At 35.0% G+C, this 25808-nt stretch overlaps 3 protein-coding genes across 8 annotated transcripts in view; all 3 read left to right on the top strand.

Annotated features, from left to right (window-relative positions):
* LOC127866978 (uncharacterized) overlaps positions 1 to 6097 on the top strand; it is a 79003-nt gene extending 72906 nt beyond the window's left edge. The window contains exons 2-4 of one of the 6 annotated variants that reach the window (XM_052407878.1): positions 2199 to 2268; positions 2556 to 2575; positions 3531 to 6096. In XM_052407878.1, the coding sequence (XP_052263838.1) occupies positions 3570 to 4868 (1299 nt within the window). In that variant the 5' untranslated portion in view covers positions 2199 to 2268; positions 2556 to 2575; positions 3531 to 3569 and the 3' untranslated portion in view covers positions 4869 to 6096. Of the gene's footprint in view, positions 1 to 450; positions 780 to 2121; positions 2269 to 2555; positions 2576 to 3530 lie in introns of those variants that run through there. The other 5 variants (XM_052407875.1, XM_052407877.1, XM_052407873.1 and 2 more) reach the window with 5 other exon arrangements.
* Positions 1 to 25808, top strand: part of LOC127866976 (uncharacterized) — a 121802-nt gene that overhangs the window by 46481 nt on the left and 49513 nt on the right. The gene's annotated exons all lie outside the window — the stretch shown is intronic.
* The window catches only part of LOC127866980 (uncharacterized), a 96393-nt gene that overhangs the window by 53532 nt on the left and 17053 nt on the right, over positions 1 to 25808 (top strand). The gene's annotated exons all lie outside the window — the stretch shown is intronic.

Genomic DNA, 25808 nt, shown 5'->3' with positions numbered 1-25808 from the left:
CTGAATGAACGCTTGCCAATGATTCTAGTTTCACACAAAAACAAGCGATAATTGTTGTAGATACCATCAGAGAATCTTAGGTTTATAATTAATGTGAAAAGAGTAGGTAGTACAATTATCTAAATTCAGTAATATTTTCCTTATTCCTAAAACAAATAAAAAACGAATGTGCTTAGCCTGTTTTAATATATACTTAAATACAAGTACTGTTTGCACGTGCAATGAATTTTTGAACTGTTTACAAGTTAAATGGAAACGTCTGGAATGTGTGAACGGCATTTACTTCAATCGACTCTGAATATCTTAATACCTTAGTCACAAATAGAGACCGATCACCGTCCGATAAGCGGACGACGTATTTTTACTGGCGCCCGGCCAATGATCGCACTGACATTGTGTTGCATCAGGCGGCGTTTGGATTAATTGTTAGTCTCACTTAAACTTTTACCTGACGTCGGGCCCGGGATGGAATCGAATTGAGATCAAAAGAAGATCAGACGATCAACGCCCGACAGCTGATTCATTGTACGTGTGTCGGCAAAAATCGAAGTATTTCCAAGGGATATATACATCAGTCGGCGACCGTCTGATGGCCTGAGGGCCTCTGCACGATGACTGACAGACGCCGGACGGAGCTTGTCATGAGACACGTACAACGAATCCGATGTTGGGCGAAGCCCGATGATACAAAATGTCCCGTTGACCGTGCGATCATCGGCCGGGCGCCAGGACATCGGACACATCGACGGGCGAACGGATTATTTGTGACTGAGACATAAGTATGCATTGCACGACATGTTCATAAAAAATGGAAAGGATATTTAAAAACCGAAAAATTGCCGACATCTGTTTCAAAAATAAAGCTACGCAATTACGATCTACTTTAATATGTTTGAATGTTTATTGATGCACTCAATGAGTAGCACCGTTTCTAACGGTCGTTTTGATAGCGCGAAAAAAGTGAGTATTTGATTGTAATTGTAACAAGTGAAATGTGCTGTATCATGCATATGAAGTGTTTCCTAATTATTCCAATCTATGTTGTTAGAATGCGGTATATACGAATAAGTAATCAAATAAAGCCCTTCGAATGCGGTATATACGAGTAAGTAATCAAATAAAGCCCTCCGAAAAGTCAAATTATAAGAAAGTAACTTTCCAACTAACAGCTAGTGGATTGTGAAGAATATTAATTATACAGGTTAAAAACATGGTATTGTCATTTTATCAATCCATACAAATCTTGACGGATCCTGTTTCATTTAATGTCTCTTGATAAAATGCCGCTTTAATAATTAATTATTAGTCAGGTTTCGAGAGTTTATTGCTTCAAACAGATGTGAGTAACTATCAGTTCAAACATGTATATACTACCGTTGTTTAACATGCATGGATAACAAATTGTACTTTATTAAACGCTTAACCTGGGCTGGTGAACAAGTGATAAATCGTATCCTACCCAAGGCCTTAGTGTTGACGTGTGAACAAATCTTTCTCTACAGCATGATGCATTTAAATGATTTTCATTATTCTGTGCCTAATGATATATAAGTATATGTCAATTTGCTTAAGTAGCCTCGCCTAATACGTTATGGTTAATCAATTATGATAAATGAACAAAAAACTAGGTATTAATAATATTTTGTATAGCTTAGATTCATTCTGCCAGTATTTATTTCCCGTCATAATTTCAATCATAAGTGAGAAAGAATAAATTGTTCAACATTGTCGCAAAATATCATAGTTTTTTTACGTACATTTTAAATTATGGCGTGTTTACTGTCACTAGCAAGTATGGTACATTGATTATACAATACAACTATTGATTCAATATCAGTATGCAATAACAACATTAAAAGCGCGAATTAACTTAATTGTCTATACGCTGTAAGTAAAAGAAACCAAACTTCCATTTACAATCGAAATCACGCCGATAAATCAATGAGTATTCGGCAACACATTACTGTCTTTAATAGTGTGCATATATGTAGCGCCACTTCACAAAATTCCCATTCGTTCAAAATTGACACTTAACTTTTTTAAACATAAAATGTAACGGTGTGCTGACCAAATATCTGTTAAGACAAAGCAGTGATAAATTCATGGTATTTTATCTTGCAGAAAAAGGCTATCTTCAATGTTTTTTAATGAGCTAAGCGTCCCTTAGACCATTTGGTACAATCGATCTTTCTGTTCAGATCACATATGGCTGAAGGGGCTGTTCGACATTACACGGACTGGACTCCAAGGTTAATCAGGCGATCAAGAGTAAGTAACTGTTGAAATGTCTGGAAAATAAATATATCACTACAGCAATATTTTTTTCCCTGTCAACAAGCGTTCTTTTTTAAAATATTGTCAAAACAAGCTGGAACTAATTTACGTTCCTTTTTCTAAGGAGTTCATTTACCAGGGTGATCAAATACTGTTATATCACGTATTGTTACAATTTCCTTGAATATTTCCGATTAGCGGAACATTGGATAAACTATAAATTTATTGCAATACAAGATTCTTACTGACTCTGATATACATAATATGTTCCCAAATTTCAGAGGATCTACATTACCACCAGGTAGTATGTAGTAGTTATAGCTGAGACTGTTTGCTTCTGTAAGGTCAATCTTTATTACAACGATTGATTGAATGCCATTCTATTTTAAAACGTGACTTGATTAAAATCATCGTATACGAATATCAATTGGTTCTTTAAAACTCAAAATAATTAATTTTAATATAAGATATAAGAAACTGCATTAGTCAATCAGTTGTTGACGGAACATCATATATAACGTTATATCAAACATATAATACCTTATATACATAGGATCTGGCACGAGTTGTAATATCATACCATATTATATTAAAAGTGTTCAGGAATGGTGTTAGTAAGCTCGCCAAAGACTCGCTTACTAACGAATTTCCTGGACGAGTTCAATCAAATACAGTATGATATGAAAACGAGTGTCAGATGTTTTCTATCACATGCTTTTAAAGGGGCAAATTTAATAAATATTTACGGAAACATAATGATAAATCCCGTATGTTCTTTACATTTCATTACGTCATTTGACGTTGCAAAGTCATTTCAGCATAATAACAAAATGCGATTGGTCAATCGAACGAAAATTAGCCAATGAAAACGCTTAAAAAGTATAATACATATGTGTAAGATAAAAATATTCGTAATGGTTATTTTATATGGGAAACAGGGTATGGCATGTGATAAAACGCTATATCAAACATATAATACCTTGCAAATAATGAACTCCAAGTGTAAGTTTGAATCTTCTCATTACCTTTAATCAAACATACAACGGAGTGTGTGAGTGTTCCAGAAGCATTTATTAAATTAATACTTCTGTCCACATTTACTTAGTTATGTAATTGATGTTTTAAAGCAATGACGCCTCCTATAATACTGATTATGAAATATATATGAACTTTTAATAAAGATAAACTAAAGAAAATTTGCAGGCTGCTGTATTATGCAAATTCAGTTACTGAATTCATTTTTTATTTTTTTATAGTATGCGTATGAGCATGAATCCCGGGAAACAAGCAACATAATGAATATCCTGGGGTATGGACCCGAGATCAGACAGAAACGCCGAGAACATTTCATAGAGAGAGATAGGCTGTTAAATACACGGAGAGAGGACTTTTCGTGTACGAGCATCACCGCGGGGAGCAAAGCGGAGGGACTGACCCGTTTATTCGAGAGCGATAATGACACAATATTAGTGTTACCATATGTTGTGTGTTTGGAAAACTGTTTTGACCAAAGCAATATTCCTTGTCACTTCACTATATTAGAAATGAATTTCCAAAACACTAGTGCGGGATATTGTAGAGTACTACTTGAGAGACTTGCTCCTGTAGGCGTTTCTGCTATTTCCGATTCCTTATGTGAAAATGAACGTGGCAAACCTATATTAAGCAGTTCACTGTTTGTAGAAGCAGAGTTCAGAGACGCATCGCGTGTATCCGGTACAGTCATCCATCAACGTGCTGGTCCATCGTTGCCATGGTCTAATGGTGCCTATAAAGCCGATAGTGTATACGCCATTCGCTGTCACTGTCCAAACATATTGCAGACATGGGCTAATCGAACTCGTCACTGGCCACCATCAGATATTGTAGAGAAAGTGGTTGCGATGGGAGCTTTTGTTACTCCGATTGGGTTTAAAAGAAGCGAACACAACCATGTGGAATGGAGGATATGTTTTAATACTGGAGAGACGGAACTTGTTAATAATCTGAACGACACTCAGATCAAATTATATATGTTGCTAAAAATGATCGCTAAGGATATACTGAAACCTCAGAAAAAAGAAATCACATCGTACACCATGAAAAATATCGTATTATGGCTAGCTGAGAACAACAAATCCTCTTTGTTCCATTCCGGAAGTTTGTTTTATTGGCTCCATGAGGGACTTGATATATTACGAACCGCTATATCCACAAGGCAACTGCCTTACTATATGATACCTAAGAGAAATCTTATGGCAACATCTGAACTGAACAATGAGCAGCAGCTTCTGTGGGGGAGGACTATACAGGACATGATTGAGGAAGGTCCGCGAATATTACTCAGGTTAGATAAATTCCGCAAGGCAGTTATTGGGTACCCGGAACCACTTCTGTGGTACAGCAAGATGAGGACTGAACTGGAGATGTGGCAGTTGAAGTTATTCAACAGACAGCTTCAATGCGAGGTCACGAACTCAATGGTTTTTGAGACTGACACTATCGTGCAGACATTCAAAAAACGTACTAATGAGATATTACAAGAGGTTGCGTGGCGTATGGTTCTTGATGGCAGTTCGTTAGATGTAGAAGTATTTGAGATGATGCTAAGCTAAGGACGTATTTAAAATGTATCGATAGAACAGTTTAATATGTACAAATTTTTTTGTGTGTGAACACAATGACTCAGTTTTATGCGAGATCAATAATAGGGAGTTTTAATTGAATCATATTTTCAGAAAGTTTATATAGATTCATCCAAGTCCCTTGCTTTTTTAAATCAGCGTTTGGTGATAATGGCTGATTATTTGTAACGACGTTTTTATATAATTCGAGGGGAAAGACTTTGACTATTTAACTATGGTAAAAAAATATGTTTACATATGAATAATCAATCAAATAATATCAGTGCTACCATTTTAACATGTTGGTCCCTTTTAATTATTTAATAGTTTGTTACTTACATGTAGTAATACAAATTTTCTTTAGTGTGGAATCAGCAACATAAAGCCAACGTTAAAAGGTTATCTGATATAAGCACGAATACTGGTTGCTATTCAAGAATGGGTGTGAATGCTTTCACTTATAAAGCTTATATTGGATGTTTTTTTACATAGATTGTATCATTCATATGGAAAAATGCTTTCCTAACTATTACAACGTTAATGACATGTCAAGGACCCACAAACAAGCTGAAAATTCGTAAGTTATTCGACAAAACTTATATACAATTTGATAAACAATGAGGTAAAGGTCCTCGATGGCCCCAAAGTACTGCGTTAATAATACACATACAAGTGGCTTTTAGAGCGGAGAGACCTGTTTTCTAAGATGTGTCTGGTGAAATAGTGTTTGGACTCACTTGACACACAGTTGGCCTAGATTTAAAAAAGATAAACATAAAAAAGTCGAATATCTTTACCTAGTTTGTTGATTAGTAAAAAATATAATTAACTTATATTCATCAATATTGAGTAATAAATGTGGCGTTTAGAGTGATAACAGCGGTTTGAATACGATTTTATTTGGTGAATTAGGTTTTGAATGCACGTGATCCGTAGTATTTTTTGATATAGAAATTCTCCATTATAAACATTCAGAGTTTTAAAATTGAGTCATACATATGGCTTATAGTTCGGTTAAATTATGTGTTCGGTGATTTTAGATGGTTACCTAATGTTTATACGCCAAATAATACGCTTGAAAAGCTATTTTCAATATAAATAATCTGACCAAGTTTCACCTAGATCGGATGCAAAATGTGGCACTTTAAACTTTTTTGTTTTTGACACTCGCCTGGTATTGACTGAAAACTATTAAAAGGATTATTGAATTGGAGCATTTTGTGCTCAGAAGAGCTTACATTTTAAATAATAATGGACTAATTGCTTTAAATGATTACATAAATAACTATTCAGTCTTTAGCTGCAGCAATAAAACGGTGTGATCCAGGGGAGAGAATCGTTTACAAAAATCGCTGATATATTCAGTCACAGTTAGTTCCCTTTAAATGACAGAGGTATCTGATATAAATAAAAGGCATAATCATATTTAAACACACCTATCAGATCAATGCGATTTATTAACATGACATATATAGATAATGTTACGTTGAACAATAATTATGTTACTCAACATACATGACAACGTCTCCTATGAAGGCGCATGTGTTATTACCGCATTATATAAAACTAATAGTGTTATTTATCATTAGAGAGCAATTATTAAGATCCCATATATATATTTTCTGTTTTTTGTTGTTTACAAGTCGTGGTGCGAACAAATTAACACCACGTGAGAGAGGAAGCCACTGTATTTAAATTTTAGTAGATACGCTTGTCTACTTATAAGCAGCGGTTTACACAGATTATACAGACTTAAACATGATCAGGATGGCACACGTCATATCAAAATAAATGAGAATGTTTTTGTACTGCTGAACGCGAATGTTATGGACTGCATTTGGTAATGGGAATTGTTTCGTTAAAATAATTATACAGTTATTTACATTGATAGACATATTGACAAGAATCAAGATATATTGTTTGAATAAACGGATATTTTTCTATACAATATGGGACCATAACGATGATGAGGCGACTTTAAGCTACATAGATAGCGTTTGTCGATTTTCAATTTCTTATTGGTTAATGCATAATGCTGGTTGGGGAACCGACGCTCAAAGATGAGACCACGGGGATATTTGTTGAAAATAACCACACATTTATGTCATATATATATCTAACTCCTTACATACTTGCCGTTAACATTGGATCATCCATGCAAAATGCAAAATGTCTTGTCTGTGTATGTTCCCATTTTAGTTATGCAGCATTGTATATAAAGTAAGTATCGCTAAATGACGTCAGTGATGTAATCAAGACGGCGAGATATAATACAGAGTCGCGATTTGTGGAATCCGTTGATAATGGAGACTGATGGGTAATGGGTACGATACATTTATTATTCGTCTTCTTACTGACCGCTTACAGTGTGATACAAGGGAGTTAATTTATATTAATTGAGTGTCCCTGTATCACACCATGAAGGGTATATAAAAGTCGATGAACTATTGGTCCGTAGTCCAAACCAATTAGAGAACACTTTCCAGGCCTCCGAACACCGTTTCCGCAAAGCATATTTACCATTTACATGTGCACATCAAATCAATCCATTATTTTGCAGTCTACGATTTCTACCAACTCATCATGACGTGGTGTCAAATTAAGGCAAACTGACGCCAGTATCAATAGGTTTCTGATATTGAATGCGCACACCGGAAGTCCTTTCAGTTGGATTGCATGCCATTTGATAATAAACACCCATGGTTGCATGCATGATGTATATTAATCGAACAGTTTAAATGATATGTTTTTGTTCCGATGTAAAGATCTGTATAATATATTATTACTATGTTCTAAATAAAAAATTAAAGAAAATCAAAGCAGTTGTTTCTCACATGTTTTATATCGTTATAGAGCCACAATCGTTTAGTCCACTTATCATGCTTGGAAATGTATTCCCTATATGAATCAATGTTAAGGTAAAAAGTGTGAGTTAAAACAATAATATTGTTCGTTCTGTGTTTTTTAAGAGGAGTTTATACAAATAGCAATGTAAATTTATTGTACACGGTGCCAAATATGATACTTAAAGGACCGACACATTTTATATAATAAGAATGCAATACTGGTCCAGCAGCTGAATTTTCACTACTAAATATTTAGAAGAATCAACAGTTACTGTTATTGTGTTTTTAACGTAATATGTTAATACGAAGATCATCTTATTATTGACCGAGTGCAAATGTTTATGTCAAACTCGTCGCATCTTTATCGAATATTGTCGATGAGAATCGAAACGCTTACCTTTTTCCCACGACAGTGTTTGATGTTTTTTAAGTTATTGTGTGTGCCAAGGTTTTGCGTTTTAAAGTCCATAAACTCATTAAGCTTATATACATATAGAGGAAGTTATTACCTGCATGCGAAACTATGAAAGCCATGCGCTTTTCCAAACGCAAATAAATGAATAAAGTAATCAAACATTTTGACTGTTCTTGAAGCGTAAACGTTGTACACACCCGGAGAGTCATCCGTGTGCATACTCTTATTCTTTATATAGTTGATATTTATATGTTATTTTAAAGGACCGAACTGAAGCATTCTGTCACTGCCGTCTGTGATGAGCTCTTTGTGATAAGTATCTTATCGTTCGAATAGTGATTTCATTATTGAATGTATTGTCAAACACTTATACAAAATGTACCAGAATGTCACATTCACGTTTGCCTTTGTTGATCATTGGTTCATTTCGAACTTTTCACATATATTTCGACATTTGCATAAACTATTATGTTTATTCCTGATTTGGTATATATTAGCACACAGGGCATACGGTGGGAGATGACACTGTATCTACGAGTTTTCTTTGATACATTGGTGTTGAAACAATATATAAACAGTACTGCAAGTTTCATGACAGAGCGTAACAATGGGCTGTATTAATATAATAACCAAATTATCGAGCAGCGTATTTTTTAATATAATGACATGTTTGCTGTGTCGTTTTCTCTTTTATTTATGAAATTAAATTAAACCTCAGCTTTTGAACATTAATAGTTAATATTCATACGCTCAGACAATCAATCATTACAAACAACGTAAATGGTTATATTATTCGTAATATAAAACTGGGTTATCGTTTGTTATCAATTAACTTAATGTGTGTGAAACAATAAGAAATTTTCTACACATAACCCATTATGCTGGTTGTTTGCCATGCATTATTATAAGAATTAGATATGTGTTAAATTTCATTCCTTAAAACTAGATAAGGAAGTATACAACATTTCATTAAATCGACCATGAATCAATAATAAGTGTTTGATGTAATGTACAATCAATAGTTAAGAATAAACAAATCACAGATTACAACTTGTGAAACTAATCGTATACAAAAAGTAAATAATAAATATACAAAGTTCCAACTATAGTATCCGCAAAAGCATTAACACAGGTGCATGTATTTTCAGTAAAGAGGTGAAATAGTGTCGATACATGTATTCGTTTAATGTGTCCAATGCAGTCCTATATTTACCTACTTAGAAACCTCAATTTATCAAATCTGTAATATTTGTGTTCGTTGTGTACGTGGCAGTCATATCTTAAAGTTTATGTTCACATGGTGTTCGTGATGAAATTATTATTGTGTAAATCGGCTAAATAGCCACTAAAATCTGCCGCACGCAGATTTAATATGAATACAAATGATTCATAAGCAAACAGCGAAACGTAACGATGTCTCAAGTGCTAATATAAAGAACAAATTATTCACACTGTTCTTACTGTAGAATATAGCTTAATGTTCGAATGGTGATCATTTGAATACCAGTTTAATGGCATAACGAAGTCACAACCATACTGAAATACTATATATATATTATTGTCGTAACAAAGGACATTTAACATTATAGTTTTTGTGTTAAGCTATTTATTTAAATTCCTTTGCGCAGAAAGATGTAGCCATAATCGTTAGACACTGTAATTATCCACTCTTCTGGGCGAATATCCGTTCATTTTGCATAGCTCTTACATAAGTATTCGGACATGAATGAAAGTCTCATCCGTAGCACCAATTCCTTCTATGAATAGCCTATCACGGATTTCCCTCACTATCGCTGTCTGCCGATTCATTATTGCCTTCAGTACACTGTCAGATTCATCCATGACACCGCGCTCATCTCTGAATTCCGTATCACTGTTTAGCCAGGCGAAATTCATTATCTCCAGCTCAGGTCGGCGTTTGCAGTGCCATCGTAGCGGTTCCGGTTATGAAACAATAGCCTGATTTAGTTTCTTCAATCGCAATACTATCCGTGGACCTTCATTGATCAGGTCTGCTATTGTTGATTCACAAAGATGTGCTGCTCGTTCTGCAAGTCGCAGGCCGCCATGAGATTTCTGTCTGGAATCATATAGTACGCCAGATGCCTCGTTGATATTGCAGTCATCAGTCTACCAAGACCTTCATGTAACCAAAATAGCAAACGTGTTTCATCAAACTTTAAATTTGGGTGGGTCTCCGATACCCAAAACACAATGTTTTTAAACGTGTATGATGTAATTTCTTTATTTCGTGGTTGTATAACATATTGCACGATCATTTTCAACAAAACATACACTTTTATCTGAGTGTTATTTAAATTCCTGACCAGTTAATTCTCATCCTCGTTAAAACAAATCCTCCTCTTCACATGGTTATTTTGGCTTCCTTTTAATCCAACTGGTGACAAAAACTCTACCATCGATACGACTTTCTGAACGAAGTCAGGCGCTGGGCAAAAACGCTGTCTTATCGCCCATTTTTCCAACATGCGTGGACGGCGGCATCGTAGAACAGAGAGTCTGTCCATTTGCAAACCAACGCTGAGCGAACACGGAATATACGGTCCTGCTCGTTAATGACGTACTTCATTTGGTGTACGCTGGCTTGATAAACTCGTTTCAATTTACCGATCGCTGCTCAGTATAACATGTCCTCTGCCATCATAACAAAGGGCTTTACGAATGTAATCTACCAACCTACGAGCTTTACGCTTAAGAATAAATATATAATTACCAGGAGAAACGCCATTTATCTCCATTCTAAATACGGTTTTGTTGTCTGGGATACTTTTATTTCAATACGTTATTCCAAGGAAATTGTCATATTAAAACGAAGATAGTATCGCGGTATTTAACAAAAGCCCATCTGTCTTGCTACCTGCTGTGATTTAGGCCTCAGTTTGGTTAAGTGCTGTAAATTGTTTGTCACTTTTTCTGTACATGTCGATCGTGGAAGGCCAAAATTCTGTCTCATAACCTTACCAGATCAAAAGCAAACTGAGCGCTGAAGAATAATTACCATTCGGTCTATGAAAATATTTGACATTACAATTCGCACTCATTAAAATTAAATACATGCAACATTTTATAGCGAAACAATTCGCATTCGCTAAAAAGCACTATAATAAGCTTGTTACAGTCTTAGTTTACATTCTGAGCTTGAAAAAAAATAACTGTGAGCGTCAAACAAGTGAATATATGATATAACGTATATCCTTGTATATGTATTCGTGTACATTATTGATTATATTTGCAATATAATACACTAACAAATTACGTAATACATGTTAATTGATGTTTGACAGCCTAGTTATGTTAACATTACAAGTTTGGTCAATTTAAATGATGAACTCTTGGAACTACTTGATTGTTAAAGTACGTCATAGGATGCAAATATTATTCAGTGTCTAATGGTGGCAGTAATTAGTGAGTGCGCTTTTAAAGCCACCGAACCATTTGTAGTAATACATAATTACATGGACTCAATTACTGTTACGTATATTAAATAAAACGTGCTTATAACCGTGTTTATATCATCAACGATAATAACATTTCCAATTCTATATACATAATAGAACTTAATATATTCAGAAACAAAATACCATGCTTCATCGAACGGTACAGGATACATTCCTCAATTTTACGGTGTTAAAGTGATAATTTATTTCTATGAATTTAAAAAGCTTTAATGTTTAAGTACGGCGGAAATATAACTTTAATTGCACATCGTCTTAAAGTTGTGAAATCGAGATTGGTTTATTTCACAACTTAATACATTTGGCTTTTACGGAATATGTCATCTGGTATGAATATTTCTGGTATGTGTCGAATAATGCTCGCGTTGATATAAATCTCGTTTTTGTTTAGTAATAATATTTTAAATGACATATCTTTTATCAAGAAATGTAATTGGTGGTGGTGGTACCCACATGATATGACGCTCACATAATAATTTTATAAATAGACTGACGAAGGATTAAATGTAGCGACATTTCTAATTAATATCGTGTTAATGCCCTGATATTTGCTACATAGGTGCACAACTGTCAGTTCACCCATTGCTTTTCACGTGTCCGGTCGTGGATGTTAATCCGAAGAAAGTTCTTAAAATCTTATTTTCGCAAAAATCTGATAATTAAAGTTTAATTATGACTTTGTTTTAAATTATTCATTATTTAAAAAAAACGGTTAGCTAGTTACACAAACGCGATCTCTGAAAACTATATATACAACTTCATATGAATATGTCTTACAATTGACCGGTGAATACAATAATAAAAACACTATGAGATTATGTAAACCATAAATCGAAATAAACACAAATTGATTTTGGGCTGAACATAGAAATAACAAAACTACACTTGTAATGGCATGTAATGCACCTATAATAAAGCAATGATTTCAATGTTCGTTCGTCTGTATTTTAACTGTCAATTTCATTGGAATACACAATTGTATGTTCTCTTAAAAGAATGATATTGAAAATATATGAAAGGATTGATTAATGAGGAATTCGTTTTCTATTGATAACATAACTCGTGTTATATGTATTTCCAAATATTCTAGTTTTAATATTCAGATTTGTTTTACTATGATGATCACTGTCGCCTTTATATGTCGCATGACATTATAGCGTTGCATCGCGTGGGCAGATAGACTTATATTCTTTTATGTAACACAAAAAAAACACACTAACCGGAGACGATATTCACCGACGTCAGGGTAATCTTTGAATGATTCTGAGAAAGTACGAGATTTTATCCTACAAATCCATTAAATTGAAAGTGGTGTTTAGATATTACGTAAACAATTGCATGGTTAAATAATGATGTATTTAGTATTTAAGTGATATAATATACACAGCTAATTAGTTTATCGACATCAAGTTTCCAACTTTAAACTTATTCCAAGTTAATGTTGCGCTGTACCGGGAATTAAAATATATGAAACGTAGTCTGTGAAAAGGAGGTTAATACATGTGCGTAAAGTGTCGTCCGAGATTATCCTGTTCAGTCCGCACAGGCCAATCAGCGACGACAACTTAATTGGATTTTTTCTACGAAGATACTTTCTTGAAACAAAATTTATCATACAAGCGGAAAGTATCGTCCCTGATTAGCCTGTAAGGACTGCCCAGGCTTATCTGGAACGACACTTTACGTACATGCATTAAACTCCTTTTTTCACAGAGCTCGGCCCATATCATATGACGATTAAGATACCACCATGCCAAATCACATGTACGAGCATGTGCTAACTAAAGAATGTTTTACTTTAAATCGGAAGTTTTTCAATGCTATTTTAATTAGGACTTTTTCCATAATTTACTTATATATTTTCATATTTACTTTCATGAAATCCTTGTTTGTATCGATACGGCTTTCGAATTAACACCCACTCTTACACAAGAAAAAGAAAAAAAAACGACAAATAACTACCACAACAAAAAAACGTTGGCTTCTGACAACAATTCGGAAGCCCACAAATAGTTCTTACAGTTTTAATGCAATTTTACCCGTATCGGTGCAAGTGCAGACACGTTAATATAAATCGAAAACGATGTGCCATTCTTTTATTTTTAATAACGTTATGTGATAATGCGTGCTAATCACAGCGCACTTATACATCATCCCAATATAATTTAAACGCCATGGTATTCGAGTATACGGTAGGGCATCAGACACGATTGTTTTATAAGGATGGCTGAAAGGTGCATATCGACCAAAATATGAACATATTCGAATAGTTACGTTCTTTTAACTGGTTTCTTAGCGCATATCCCCAAATAAAATATGTGTTTGTATAATTATGCAAGGTTGCCCTGTGCACATTTTTAGTAGGCACGATACTCATTATTAGTTATTCAATCGAATGGAATCAAATGTACACGATGTACTATGGCAAGCGGTTCGACGCATAATCCCAAGAAACTAGGTTTCTCATGAGAACCTAGGTTTTCAAATGAGAACCTAGGTTCTTGTGACAACCTAGGATACCAAACGAGAACTTAAGTTCTCAGAATGAGAACATAGGTTCTCATGAGAAACCTGGTTTCTTGGGATTTCATAAACCTTGGTTCTCATGAGAACCTAGGTTCTCGTGAGAAACCTGGTTTCTTGGGATTTCATACACCTAGGTTCTCATGAGGAACCTAGTTTCTTGGGATTATGCGTCGAACCGCTTGCCATAATTAACCTCCAGTTGTCTCCCATTGCTTGGTACACGCTAGCGGCATATGTGTAAAATGAATAGAAATAGGCGTGAAACCGTGAATGTTTCTCCCCAAGAGCATTTTCTGAACAATGTTCAGACAATGCTCAGTAATATTCTACGAAACTTATCTGTTGAATATTTGTGACAACAGGAATTAGCCGTCGGTGACCGCCTCTTGTTCATGTTTCCGTGCATGGGTGTTCTTGAGGAATGAAATTAGTAAATAAGTCGGTCGACATTGGTCTGAATGCGTTAATAAAAAATTGAACTGTTTATGAAATACATCTTTAATTGTAAATATTATTTTGAGACTAAAACTTCAGATCAATCGTTACGTAATACATTGTTACAGCATTTAATGAGTTTCAAATATTCAGTTCCCTTGTTCGGGCCTCAAACGACTGTACGGTACAGTTTTCTATGTCTGTGACCTACATGTAGGAAGCAATTATTATGGTATAAAATACAAGTTTTATCTCTATTGATTATGTGTAATAATGTAATATTCAATCGTAAGATATCGGCAACACTGCAAGAAAAACTTATGCGCTAAAGACTTTGCAAACATATTTCAATAACTTGAGATATCTGCAAAAATAAAGTTCTTAACGGTGTGTTTTCATTCTGTCCAGCCCGTGTATAATCATATATGAACCCCATTAATCCTGCGCCCTGAATAATATGTGTCCGGTATTCCAAACGAGCAAGTTTACGCCGTCCGACGCGTAATTCTGAAAACCTAGGTTCTCTAAAAACCTAGGTTCTCAGAGAACCTAGGTTTTCAAAGAACCTAGGTTCTCATGAAAACATAGGTTCTATGAGAACCTTGATTCTCATAATGAGAACCTAGGTTCTCATGAGAACCTAGGTTTTCAGAGAACCTATGGTTCCCAAATGAAAACCACGGATATGGCAAGCAGTTCGAAGCATAATTCCAAGAAACTAGGTTTTTCATGAGAACCTAGGTTTACTTTCTGAGAACCTAGGTTCTCATGAAAACCTAGGTTTTCAAATGAGAACCTAGGTTCTCATGAAAACCTAGGTTCTCATTTGAAAATTTGGGTTCTAGACGCCATATGCAATCTTCAAGCGAGAACCTAGGTTCTCATTCTGAGAACCTAGGTTCTCATGAGAAACCTAGTTTCTTGGGATTATGCGTCGAACCGCTTGCCATAATGTACCACTATTCGAGTTCACATAGTTGATAAGGGAACTGTAATGGTGTAAACTGTTCATGGATCTTATTCGACATTTAAATGAGAAGCGCTCTTTTTAAACTGTGCTTAATGTATCTGCGTAGTGACGTCCCAGATTATCCAGTTTGCGCATCATTATCACGGACAAGACTTTCCGCTTTATGAAAATTGTAGTTTTAAGGAGGTTTCTTTAAAAAAAGAAGTGTTGGCGGAATTGTCGTTCCTGTTTAGCAAATACGGACTGCACATACACATTTCGAATGACACTATACGCCAATGCATTTCGCCCAGTGTTCGACTATGTTGCATTATTTATGCAATAATAAATCATTATAGTCCGCTTAAAGTTTCAGCCTGTTTATTCGAGCATGATTGCATCCAAAGATTCAACCTCATTTAGGCGCTCTTGAGTCCGTTTCCTGGGTAGAACCAGTACTTGGTATGTATGGGATAATCTAAAGAACGCTTCCTAAATGAGGGTCGAATCTGTGCCCTTAGGTGGACAGCATATCGACAACATGCCGGCGACCTGCGATAAAAAAATTACAAACGCTTTTGAATTTTACTGATATTGAATTGACCTTCAATTACCATGCTGACATTTTTTTAACATGTTCTAAACTCAAAGCTGTGAAAAAGCCTCTTTAAGATAGAGAAACTACGTTTCCCATAGGGACATGAAAGAAAGAAATACAGATACAGATACATTGGACGTATCTTAAATGGTATTACAAAAATCTTTGTTTTAAAAAGGTTGTGTTTTTTTTTTTACTATTTACCACTGCAGTAACAAATTGACCATTGTGAGAGTACTCGCAATCAATGCATACACAACATAATGGTTGATTTGTTTTTAATCAAAAGATGTTTGCATGGTATACTAATACATGCTGTATATAAGTGCCTAATAACAAATATAGCATGTGATATATCGTGGTAAAGAAATATTGTCAAAGTTATTCTTAAAGCTTTTACACGAAAACGATTATCCAAAAATCAATATGTAGCTACTGTGAAGCACCAGTGGTCTAACTTATTTCCAATTATTTTAAAAGAAAACTATCGCATGACGTGATCATTTATGCAAATTGACTAAGGATTAAATGTCGTGACATTTCTAAATTATATCGTGTTAATGCCCAGGCATTTGCTGCATATGTACAGACCTGTCAGTTTGCCGATTGCTTTTCACTAACCCGGTCGTCGACGTTACGCCGAAGAAAGTAAGTTAAACCTTATTTTCGCAGAACGCTGATAATTTAAGTTTAATTATGACTTTGTTTTGAACAATACCTTATTTAAACAAAATCTATTTGCTAGTTACACAATAAAGATCCATGAATACTATATATTCAAATTCTTATAAAATGTCTAACAAGTCGCCGTTGAAAACAATAATAAGATCAATATGAGGTTAGGCAAATCAAGAATCGATTTTAAGCCTCTGTCAAAAGAGGTTTAATGCATGTGCATACAGAGTCGTCCCAGATTAGCCTGTTCAGTCAACACAGGCTTATCAGAGACGACACTTTCCGCTTGTATGATATTTTTCGTTTCAAGAAAGTCTTTTCTTTGCAAGAATCTGCACAGGCTAATCAGGGACGACACTTCACGCATATGCATTAAACCCCCTTTTCACAGAGCACGGCTCAAATATACAAATGCTGAACTTGGGCTGAACTTAAAGATAATACTACTACATCTGTAATGACTTGCAATACACTAACACTTATTATAAAGCATTTATTTCAATATATGTTCCTCTGAATTTTTACTGTCATTATTATTGGAATGCACAACAGTATGTTCTTGTTATAGAATGATATATTTAAGGATTAATTCATCATTTTGTATGTAAGCATAACCCGTGCCACATGACTATCTAAATATTCTATTATCTCTATATATATATTTGTTTTACTATGATGATCGCTGTCGTCTGTATAGGTCACTTGACATTATAGCGTTTTTTAGCGTTGGCGGATAGACTTGTGTACTATTATGTAACACAAACAAAACGCTAACCGGGAACGATATCAACCCACGTCAGGGTGATGTTAAAATGATTATGAGAAAGTACGAGATTTACTCCGACAAAGCTGTTAACTGAGAGTGGCATTTAGATATTACGTACACAATGGCACAATAAAATGATGATGCATTTAGCATTTAAGTGTTATAATATTGAAGCAAATTAGTTGTTCGATAATAAGTTTGCAAATTAAAATAATCTAAATTAATATTTGATATTACATACGCACTATACCGGGAATTACAATATATGAGCCGCGCTTTGTGAATAGGGGGTTAAATGAACGTGTAAAAAGTGTCGTCACACATTAGCCTTTGCAGTCCGCACAGGCCAATCAGGGACGACACTCTCCGCCTTAACTTATTTTTGCTATGAAGAGACGTTCTTGAAACGAAAAATATCAAAAAAGCGGAAAGTTTCGTACCTGATTAGCATGTGCGGCTCATATCATATTAGGCGTAAGATACCACCACACTAAATGAGCATGTGCTTACTTAAGAATGTTTCTTGTAGCAAATTAAGTAATTCAACGCTATTTTAATAAGGGTCTTTTTCATATTTAACTTAATACATTATATTAATCTGCAAAGAAATCGTTGTCGGCTTTCGAATTAATGCTTATCTTATTAACCCACCTTCACCACCACCATCACAAAGACAAGGAAACCAAAACAAAAGACAAACGACAAAACAATTACACCAATAAAAAACCGTTTGCTTCGTACTAAAAATATGAAACCCACTAAGACTGCAGACATTTCTTTCAATGCACTTTTAACTATATTGATGCAAGTACAAACATATGGGTATAGTCGATAACAAGACGCCATTATGAGGTGTTTTAATAACGTTATGCAAGATTGAGTGGGAAACACAGTGCAAGCATACCAGATTCGGTATTTCAACAACATTACAATATAATGGTAACCCCCATGGTATTCGAATGAACGGGAGTGCATCGGGAACGATTGTTTTATAAGGATGTCTAAAAGGTGGATATCTACCAAACAAAGAAATACATTCGAATAAGTTTTGTTTAATTGCTGCTGAACACATCAACCTGAATAAACCGTGTTTTTTGAATATATATACAAAGTTGTCCCGTGCACACTTTTAGCAGGCGTGATACTTATTATTAGTTATTCATTCGTAGGGCATACATTTTACACAATGCAACGCTTTACTAATTCATATAGTCGATAAGGCAACTGAAATGTTGTACACTGTTAATTGATCTTATTCGACACTCAAATGAGCCGCGCTCTGGTAAAACTGTGCTTAATGCATCTGCGTAGTTTCATCCCAGATAAGCCTGTACAGTCAGCACAGACTAATCATGGACGAGGCTATTCGCTTTTATGAAATTTGTCGTATAAATGAGCTCTCTTCAAACAAAAACCCCGTGTAGGCGGAATTGTTGTCCCTGTTTAGCAAATACGGATTGCGCATACAAATTTTGGATGGCACTATACGCCAATTGACTTTCAATACACACGCTGCCATTCTTTGACATGTTTTAAACTCGTGATTGTAAATGTGCTAGTTTGAATATAATGCTTTATTCTTGTTTGAAGATAATAATGTGGTACTTTGACAATCTGTGAACAAGTCTCTTTAAGATAGACAGACTACGTTCCCCATAGGGACATTTAAGAAAGAAATACAGTTACAATGAACATATCTTTATTGGTATTACCAAAAATCTTTGTTTTAAAAAGGTTATGTGTTGTTTACTATTTATCACTGCAGTAAAAAACACTTACCATTTTGCGAGTACTTGCATTCAAATGGAAATCCATCTATTCTTAATGAAATCTGCGAAGTACTGCCAATAGTTATTATGGGTAAAACAGCCCTAATCCCGGATTCTTGTCATAAGATCAAAGGGACATACGCAGTTACAGTAGAATGCAAAGAGCTATTCATGACAACATGTTATCAATCAATGGTCGAGCATTAAAATGATCGACCATAGGTATGTTAGTAACAGTTTACAAAATGACAGACACTAATAGACTCTAAAGACGTGTTGACTGGTAAACATACTGCAAAAATTCGAAACTGTGAACACACATGTAGCCGCATCTGAAAAACTATCGTTTCGAAACTTAAGTGATGTATCTTTAATACGATGGGCTTCTTTAAAACAATATTCATATATCACCGCTACAACCTTCAATTATCAGCTCGGAAACTTATTAGGATATCCCAGATTTACGTGAAACTATAAGTAACAAAAATGAAGAAGATTTTTAGTTTTGCTTTACTCGCTTTTTATTCGGAAATATGTACATCAACATTCCAAACAGGTAGAACAATACGGTTTCGAAAAATGATCAACCGTTATACGTTGGCCTGAAACAAGGAAACTTAAAAAACGGAAAATATTGTTGTAAACAATTGTCACCTGAGATTCAGATGTCGCACCAAAATAAAGCGATTTGTTCATACAGAAAACATTACATGGGCTTAAGTTAGTAAAGTTAATTAAAATCTACGGTTAGACAATAATCTATACTTATTTATATTGAGTGTAATCATGAACCAATTCGTACTCATAAAAGATCACACAGAAATTGTTTAAAAAGTTAAGACTAAATCAATATAATACCTGTTCAACGGGCGTTTACCGCAAACGACTTCACATACTTAAAAACAGAACCAATTACTAGATATTTATTAAACCAACAAAACAATACATGAAAATCTCCTTTACAGAAACGGGATTTGAACCAAAGGTCCGTGTTGAAAGCATACTTCTAGATCATGTTCGTGTTAACGTTACTTAATGCAGTCGCTTGTTGTCAACACTTTCGTTTATTTTAGCATGTGTTGTGTACTAAATACGTCCTGGTAAAACATAAATCCTCCTGAAAGTCAAGTCATTCAATGCATGGTTAAAACTAGCGGCGATTGAAATGTGATATTTTCCGTATCCTTACTGAAAACAAAGGCAATCGCCAGCCCGTTCATTTCTATTGATAGGGAAACATCAAGTTGAAGTTTTTGTCGCACTGCGCAAGTTGACAAGCGTTTACAACAACCTGTTGACGAGCGTAAAATACTCAGCCAGGCGTATTCCACTTAATTTTTAACAATTGGCATACAATCTTCAAAAGTATGTTAGTATTTTCAATCGCCATGGATTTAAAGCTTTCCTGACGCAGTTGATAATTTATTTCGCTACAAAATCAGGTAAAATTAAATCTTTTAACTGTATGTAAACTTTGATTAGTTTTTTCTTCTTGTCTATAGCATATTCTTCTGCTATATGCTTCTTGATCAACATCATTTAAGTTGAGCTTCATACTGTGTCTGTTAGACGTTGGTTAGTTTAGCTAACTACTGTAGTTGTTAAAAATAAATGTTAACTGACAAATGACGTACGTTGCGTTAAACTGAATGAACAGTTGCCAATGATTCTAGTTTAAAACAAGAACAAGCCATAATTGTTGCAGAAACCCTGACAGAAACTTAGGTAAATAAATAAAAGGGAAAGTGTAGGTAGTACAAATATCTAAATATAGTGATATTTTTCAAAATAATAATACAATTCGAAAACAAATATGCTAGGATTGTTTTATCATATACGTAAATACAAGTATTGTTTGCACGTGCAATTACTGTGTGAACTGTTTAATTTTAAAAGTCTGGAATGTGCCAACGGCGTACACTTCATTCGACTCTGAGTGTCTTAGTCACAAATAGAGATTGATCACCGTCTGATCAGCGGACGACGTACACTCGTCGGGCTGGCACCCGGCCAATGATCGCACGGACACCGGTTCATTTTGTAGCATCGGGCAGCGTCTGGATTAATTTAAGTCTCATTGAAAATTTTACCGGACGTCGTACCTGGGATGGAATCGATATGAGAACGAAAGAAGATCGGACGATCAACGCCGGGTTAGCGCCTGGCGATTGCCCGACATCGGATTCATTGTACGCGTGTCGGCAAAAATCGAGTTATTTCCCTGGGACATAAACATCGGCCGGCGACCGTCTGATGGCCGGAGGACCTCCGCCCGATGACTGGCGGGCGCCGGACGGAGCACGTCATGAGACACGTACAACGAATCCGATGTTGGGCGCCGCGCAATGCTACAAAATGTCTCGGTGACCGTACGATCATCGGCCGGGCGCCAGCCCGATGATCGGAAAATTGCATCGTCCGCTGATCGAACGGTCTGTATTAGTGACTTAAGTATTAAAATATTTCACTCATCGGACGGTGGACGGCTCCGACGTGTCTAGTCTTCCCGATGCCAGGAGATCGGACACATCGGCCGTCGAACGCGTTATTTGTGACTGAGGCATAAGAAAAGCATTGCACGACATGTTCATAAAAACATGACAGTAATTTAAAAAAGCGAATATAATATAGCCGACATTAGTTTTAAATATACATCTACACAATTACAATCTCCTTTGATATCTTTGAATGTTTATTGTTGCTCTACATTTTAGTCTTCTCACAAATTTTGAACAATGAAATGAGTAGCACCGTTTCTAACTATCGTTTAAATCGCGCCAATAAAAGTTTGTTTTTAATTTTATTGTAACAAATGAAATATGCTGTATCGTGCGTATGGAGTGTTTCCTATTTATTCAAATGTATATGTATGTTGTTAGAATGCGGTATATACGAATAAGTAATCAAAAAAGCCCTCCGAAATTTAGTCAAATAATTACAAAGTAACAGTCTAGCAAACAGCTAGTTGAATGTGAACCATATTATTTATACAGTTTCAAAACATGGTATTGTCATGTTATACATCCATACAAATCGGGACCGATCCTGTTTCAGTTAGTGTCGCTCGACAAAATGCCGCTTTATCAAAAAGAACAATCGATATTGATTATAAGTCAGATTTCGAAAGTTTATTTCTGTGAACAGGTGAGAGTAACTATTAGTGGGCACATGTATATAGAACCGTTGTATAACATGCATGGATAACAAATTGTTCTGTTTTGAAAGCTTTACCTGGGCTGGTGAACACGATAATACACCGTATTTATTCAAGGCCTAATCTGGGCATGTGGACTCCCATTACTCTACATAAACTACTTAACTTAAACCTTAATAATAAGAATATTGTTTTCAATTCAGATTCATTCTGCCAGTTTATTTCTCCGCATAATATCAGTCAAAAGTGAGTAAGAATAAATTTATTTACGACAAATTTCATACGTATACTTTAAATGACATTTCATACGTACACTTTAAATGACATTTCATACGTACACTTTAAATGATGTTTTCACTACTGTCACTAGCAAGTATGATAATAACAACATTAAGAGAACAAATTAAATGCATAGTTTATTAGATCGATACGTTATAGGTAAAAGAAACCATAATTCCATTGACAATCGAAATCACGCCCATAAATCAATGATTATTTGTTAACACATTACTTTCTCAAACAGTGTGCATATATGTTGCACCACTTCACAAAATTCCCATTCATTCAAAAGTAACACTTGCTTTTTAAAAGCATTAAATGTTATGGTGTGCTGACCAAATATTGGTAAAGATAAAGCAGTGATGTATTTATGATATTGTATATTCAGAAAAAGGCTATATTGAATATTTGTTTAGTCGGCAGAGTGTCCCTTCGACCATTTGGTACAATCGATATTTCTGTTCATATCACAGATAGCGGAAGGGTCTGTTCAAAATTACACAGAATGGATTCCACGGCCTTTCAGTCTATCAAGGTAAGTTACTGTTGAATCTTTTTGGAAATAAATGAATAACAACAGCAATATTCTGTCTATGTCAACAATCGTTAAATTAAAAAACACTGTCAAAAACAGTTTAAACTATTTTAAGTTCTACTACTTCTAAGCAGTCCATTGTTCATGGTAATCAAATTATGTTTAATCACGTATGTTTTACACTATCCTAGAATATTCTTGATAAGAAGATCATTGGATTAACTGTAAATGTAACCCGCTTTATTCAAATAAAAGATTCTTTCAGACTCTGATACATATAATGTTCATATATTTAAGAGGATGTGTATTACCAGCACGTAGAATGTAGTATTTGTATTTTTAACTATTTGCTTTTGTAAGATGAAAATACATTAATATGTTTTAGTAAATTTCTTTGTGAACATGAATTTGCTAAAATTATCGTATAACAATACCAATATGTTCTTTAAAAATAATCGAGTTTTATATAACATATTTGAACCTATATAAGTCACTCCGTTGTTGCCTGTACATATTGAACCTATTAAATTAATTTATAATGTTATATCAAACATCTTATACCTTCTAAATACATAAATTCCAATTATACGTTTGAATCTACTCTGTACCTTTAATGCAAAAATACAAGGGAATATGTGAGCAATTCCAGTAACATTAATTAAATTAAAATGTCCAAATTCGCATAATTTGCATAATGGTTTTGAATTTTAAAACAAAAGAGCCTCCTATAATTATGATTATGAAAGAGATACGGAATTGTAATAAAAATAAATTAAAGAAAAATTGCAGGCTGCTGTATTATGCACATTTAGTGACTGAATTCACTTTTTATTTCGTAACAGTATGCGTATGAAGATGAATACCGGGAAACAAACAACATTATGAATATCCTGGGGTATGGACCCGAGATCAGACAGAAACGCCGAGACTCTTTCAAAGAGCATGATAGGCTGTATAATACATTGAACAATGGATTGCCGTTATTCATCACGGCGGGCAGCAAGGCGGAGGGACTGACATGTTTATTCGAAAGCGATATTGACAAATTATATGTGTTACCAAATGCTGTGTGTTTGGAAAACAGTTGTGACCAACACAATATCCCTTATCACATCACTATATTCGAAATGAATTGCAAAATGACAAATGCGGGATATTGTAGAGTACTACTTGGGAGACTTGCACCTGCAGGCACTTCTGCTATTCCCGATTCCTTATGTGAAAATGAATGTGGCAACACTTTATTAAGCAGTGCCCTATTTGTAGAACATTTCAGAAACATTCCGCTAGGATCCAGTACGGTCAGCCATCCACAAGCTGGTCCATCGTTGCCATGGTCTACTGGTCCTTATAAAATTGATAGGGTACACGCCATTCGCTGTCACTGTCCAAACATGTTGCAGGCATGGGCCAATCGAACTCGTCACTGGCCACCATCAAATATTGTAGAGAAAGTGGTTGCGATGGGAGCTTTTGTTACTCCGATCGGCTTTAAAGGCAGTAAACACATCCATGTGGAATGGCGGATTTATTTAATACTGGAGAAACGGAACTTGTTAATAATCTTAACGACACTCAAATAAAATTATATATGTTGCTTAAAATGATCGCTAAGGATATACTGAAACCGAAGATGAAAGAAATCACATCGTACACCATGAAGAATATCGTGTTATGGCTTGCGGAGAACAACAAATCCTCTTTGTTCCATTCCGAAAGTTTGTTTCATTGGCTCCATGAGGGACTTGATATATTGCGAACCGCTATATCCACAAAGCAACTGCCTTACTATATGATACCTGAGCGAAATCTTATGGCAACAACTGAACTGAGCAATGAGCAGCAGTTTCTGTGGGGGAGGACTATTAAGGACATGATGGAGGAAGGGCCGCGAATATTACTCAGGTTAGATAAATTCCGCAAGGCAGTTATTGGGTACCCGGAACCACTTCTGTGGTACAGCAAGATGCGGACTGAACTGGAGATGTGGCAGTTGAAGTTATTCAACAGACAGTTTCGATGCATGGTCACGAACTCAATGGTTTTTGAGACTGACACTATCTTGCAGACATGCATTAAACGTACTAATGAGATATTACAAGAGGTTGCGTGGCGTATGGTTCTTGATGGCAGTTCGTTTGATGCTGTTAAAGTATCAAAGATGATGCTAAGCTAAGGACGTATTTAAAATGTATCGATAGCACAGTTTAATATGTACACATTATTTGTGTGTGAACACAATGACTCAGTTTTATGCGAGATCAACAATAGGGAGTTTTAATTGAATCATATTTTCAGAAAGTTTCTATAGGTACATCCAAGTCCCTTGCTTTTTTATATCAGCGTTTGGTGATAATGGCTGATTATTTGTAACGACGTTTTTATATAATTCGAGGGGAAATACTTTGACTGTTAAACTATGGTAAAATATTTTATGTTTACTTATGAATAATCAAACAAATAACATCAGTGCTACCATTTTAACATGTTGGTCCCTTTTAACCATTT

This window comes from Dreissena polymorpha, chromosome 2, assembly GCF_020536995.1.
Source record: "Dreissena polymorpha isolate Duluth1 chromosome 2, UMN_Dpol_1.0, whole genome shotgun sequence".
NCBI lineage: Eukaryota > Metazoa > Mollusca > Bivalvia > Myida > Dreissenidae > Dreissena > Dreissena polymorpha.
The sequence above is the reverse complement of the archived record's forward strand: the minus strand, read 5'-3'. Positions and strand labels throughout refer to the sequence as shown.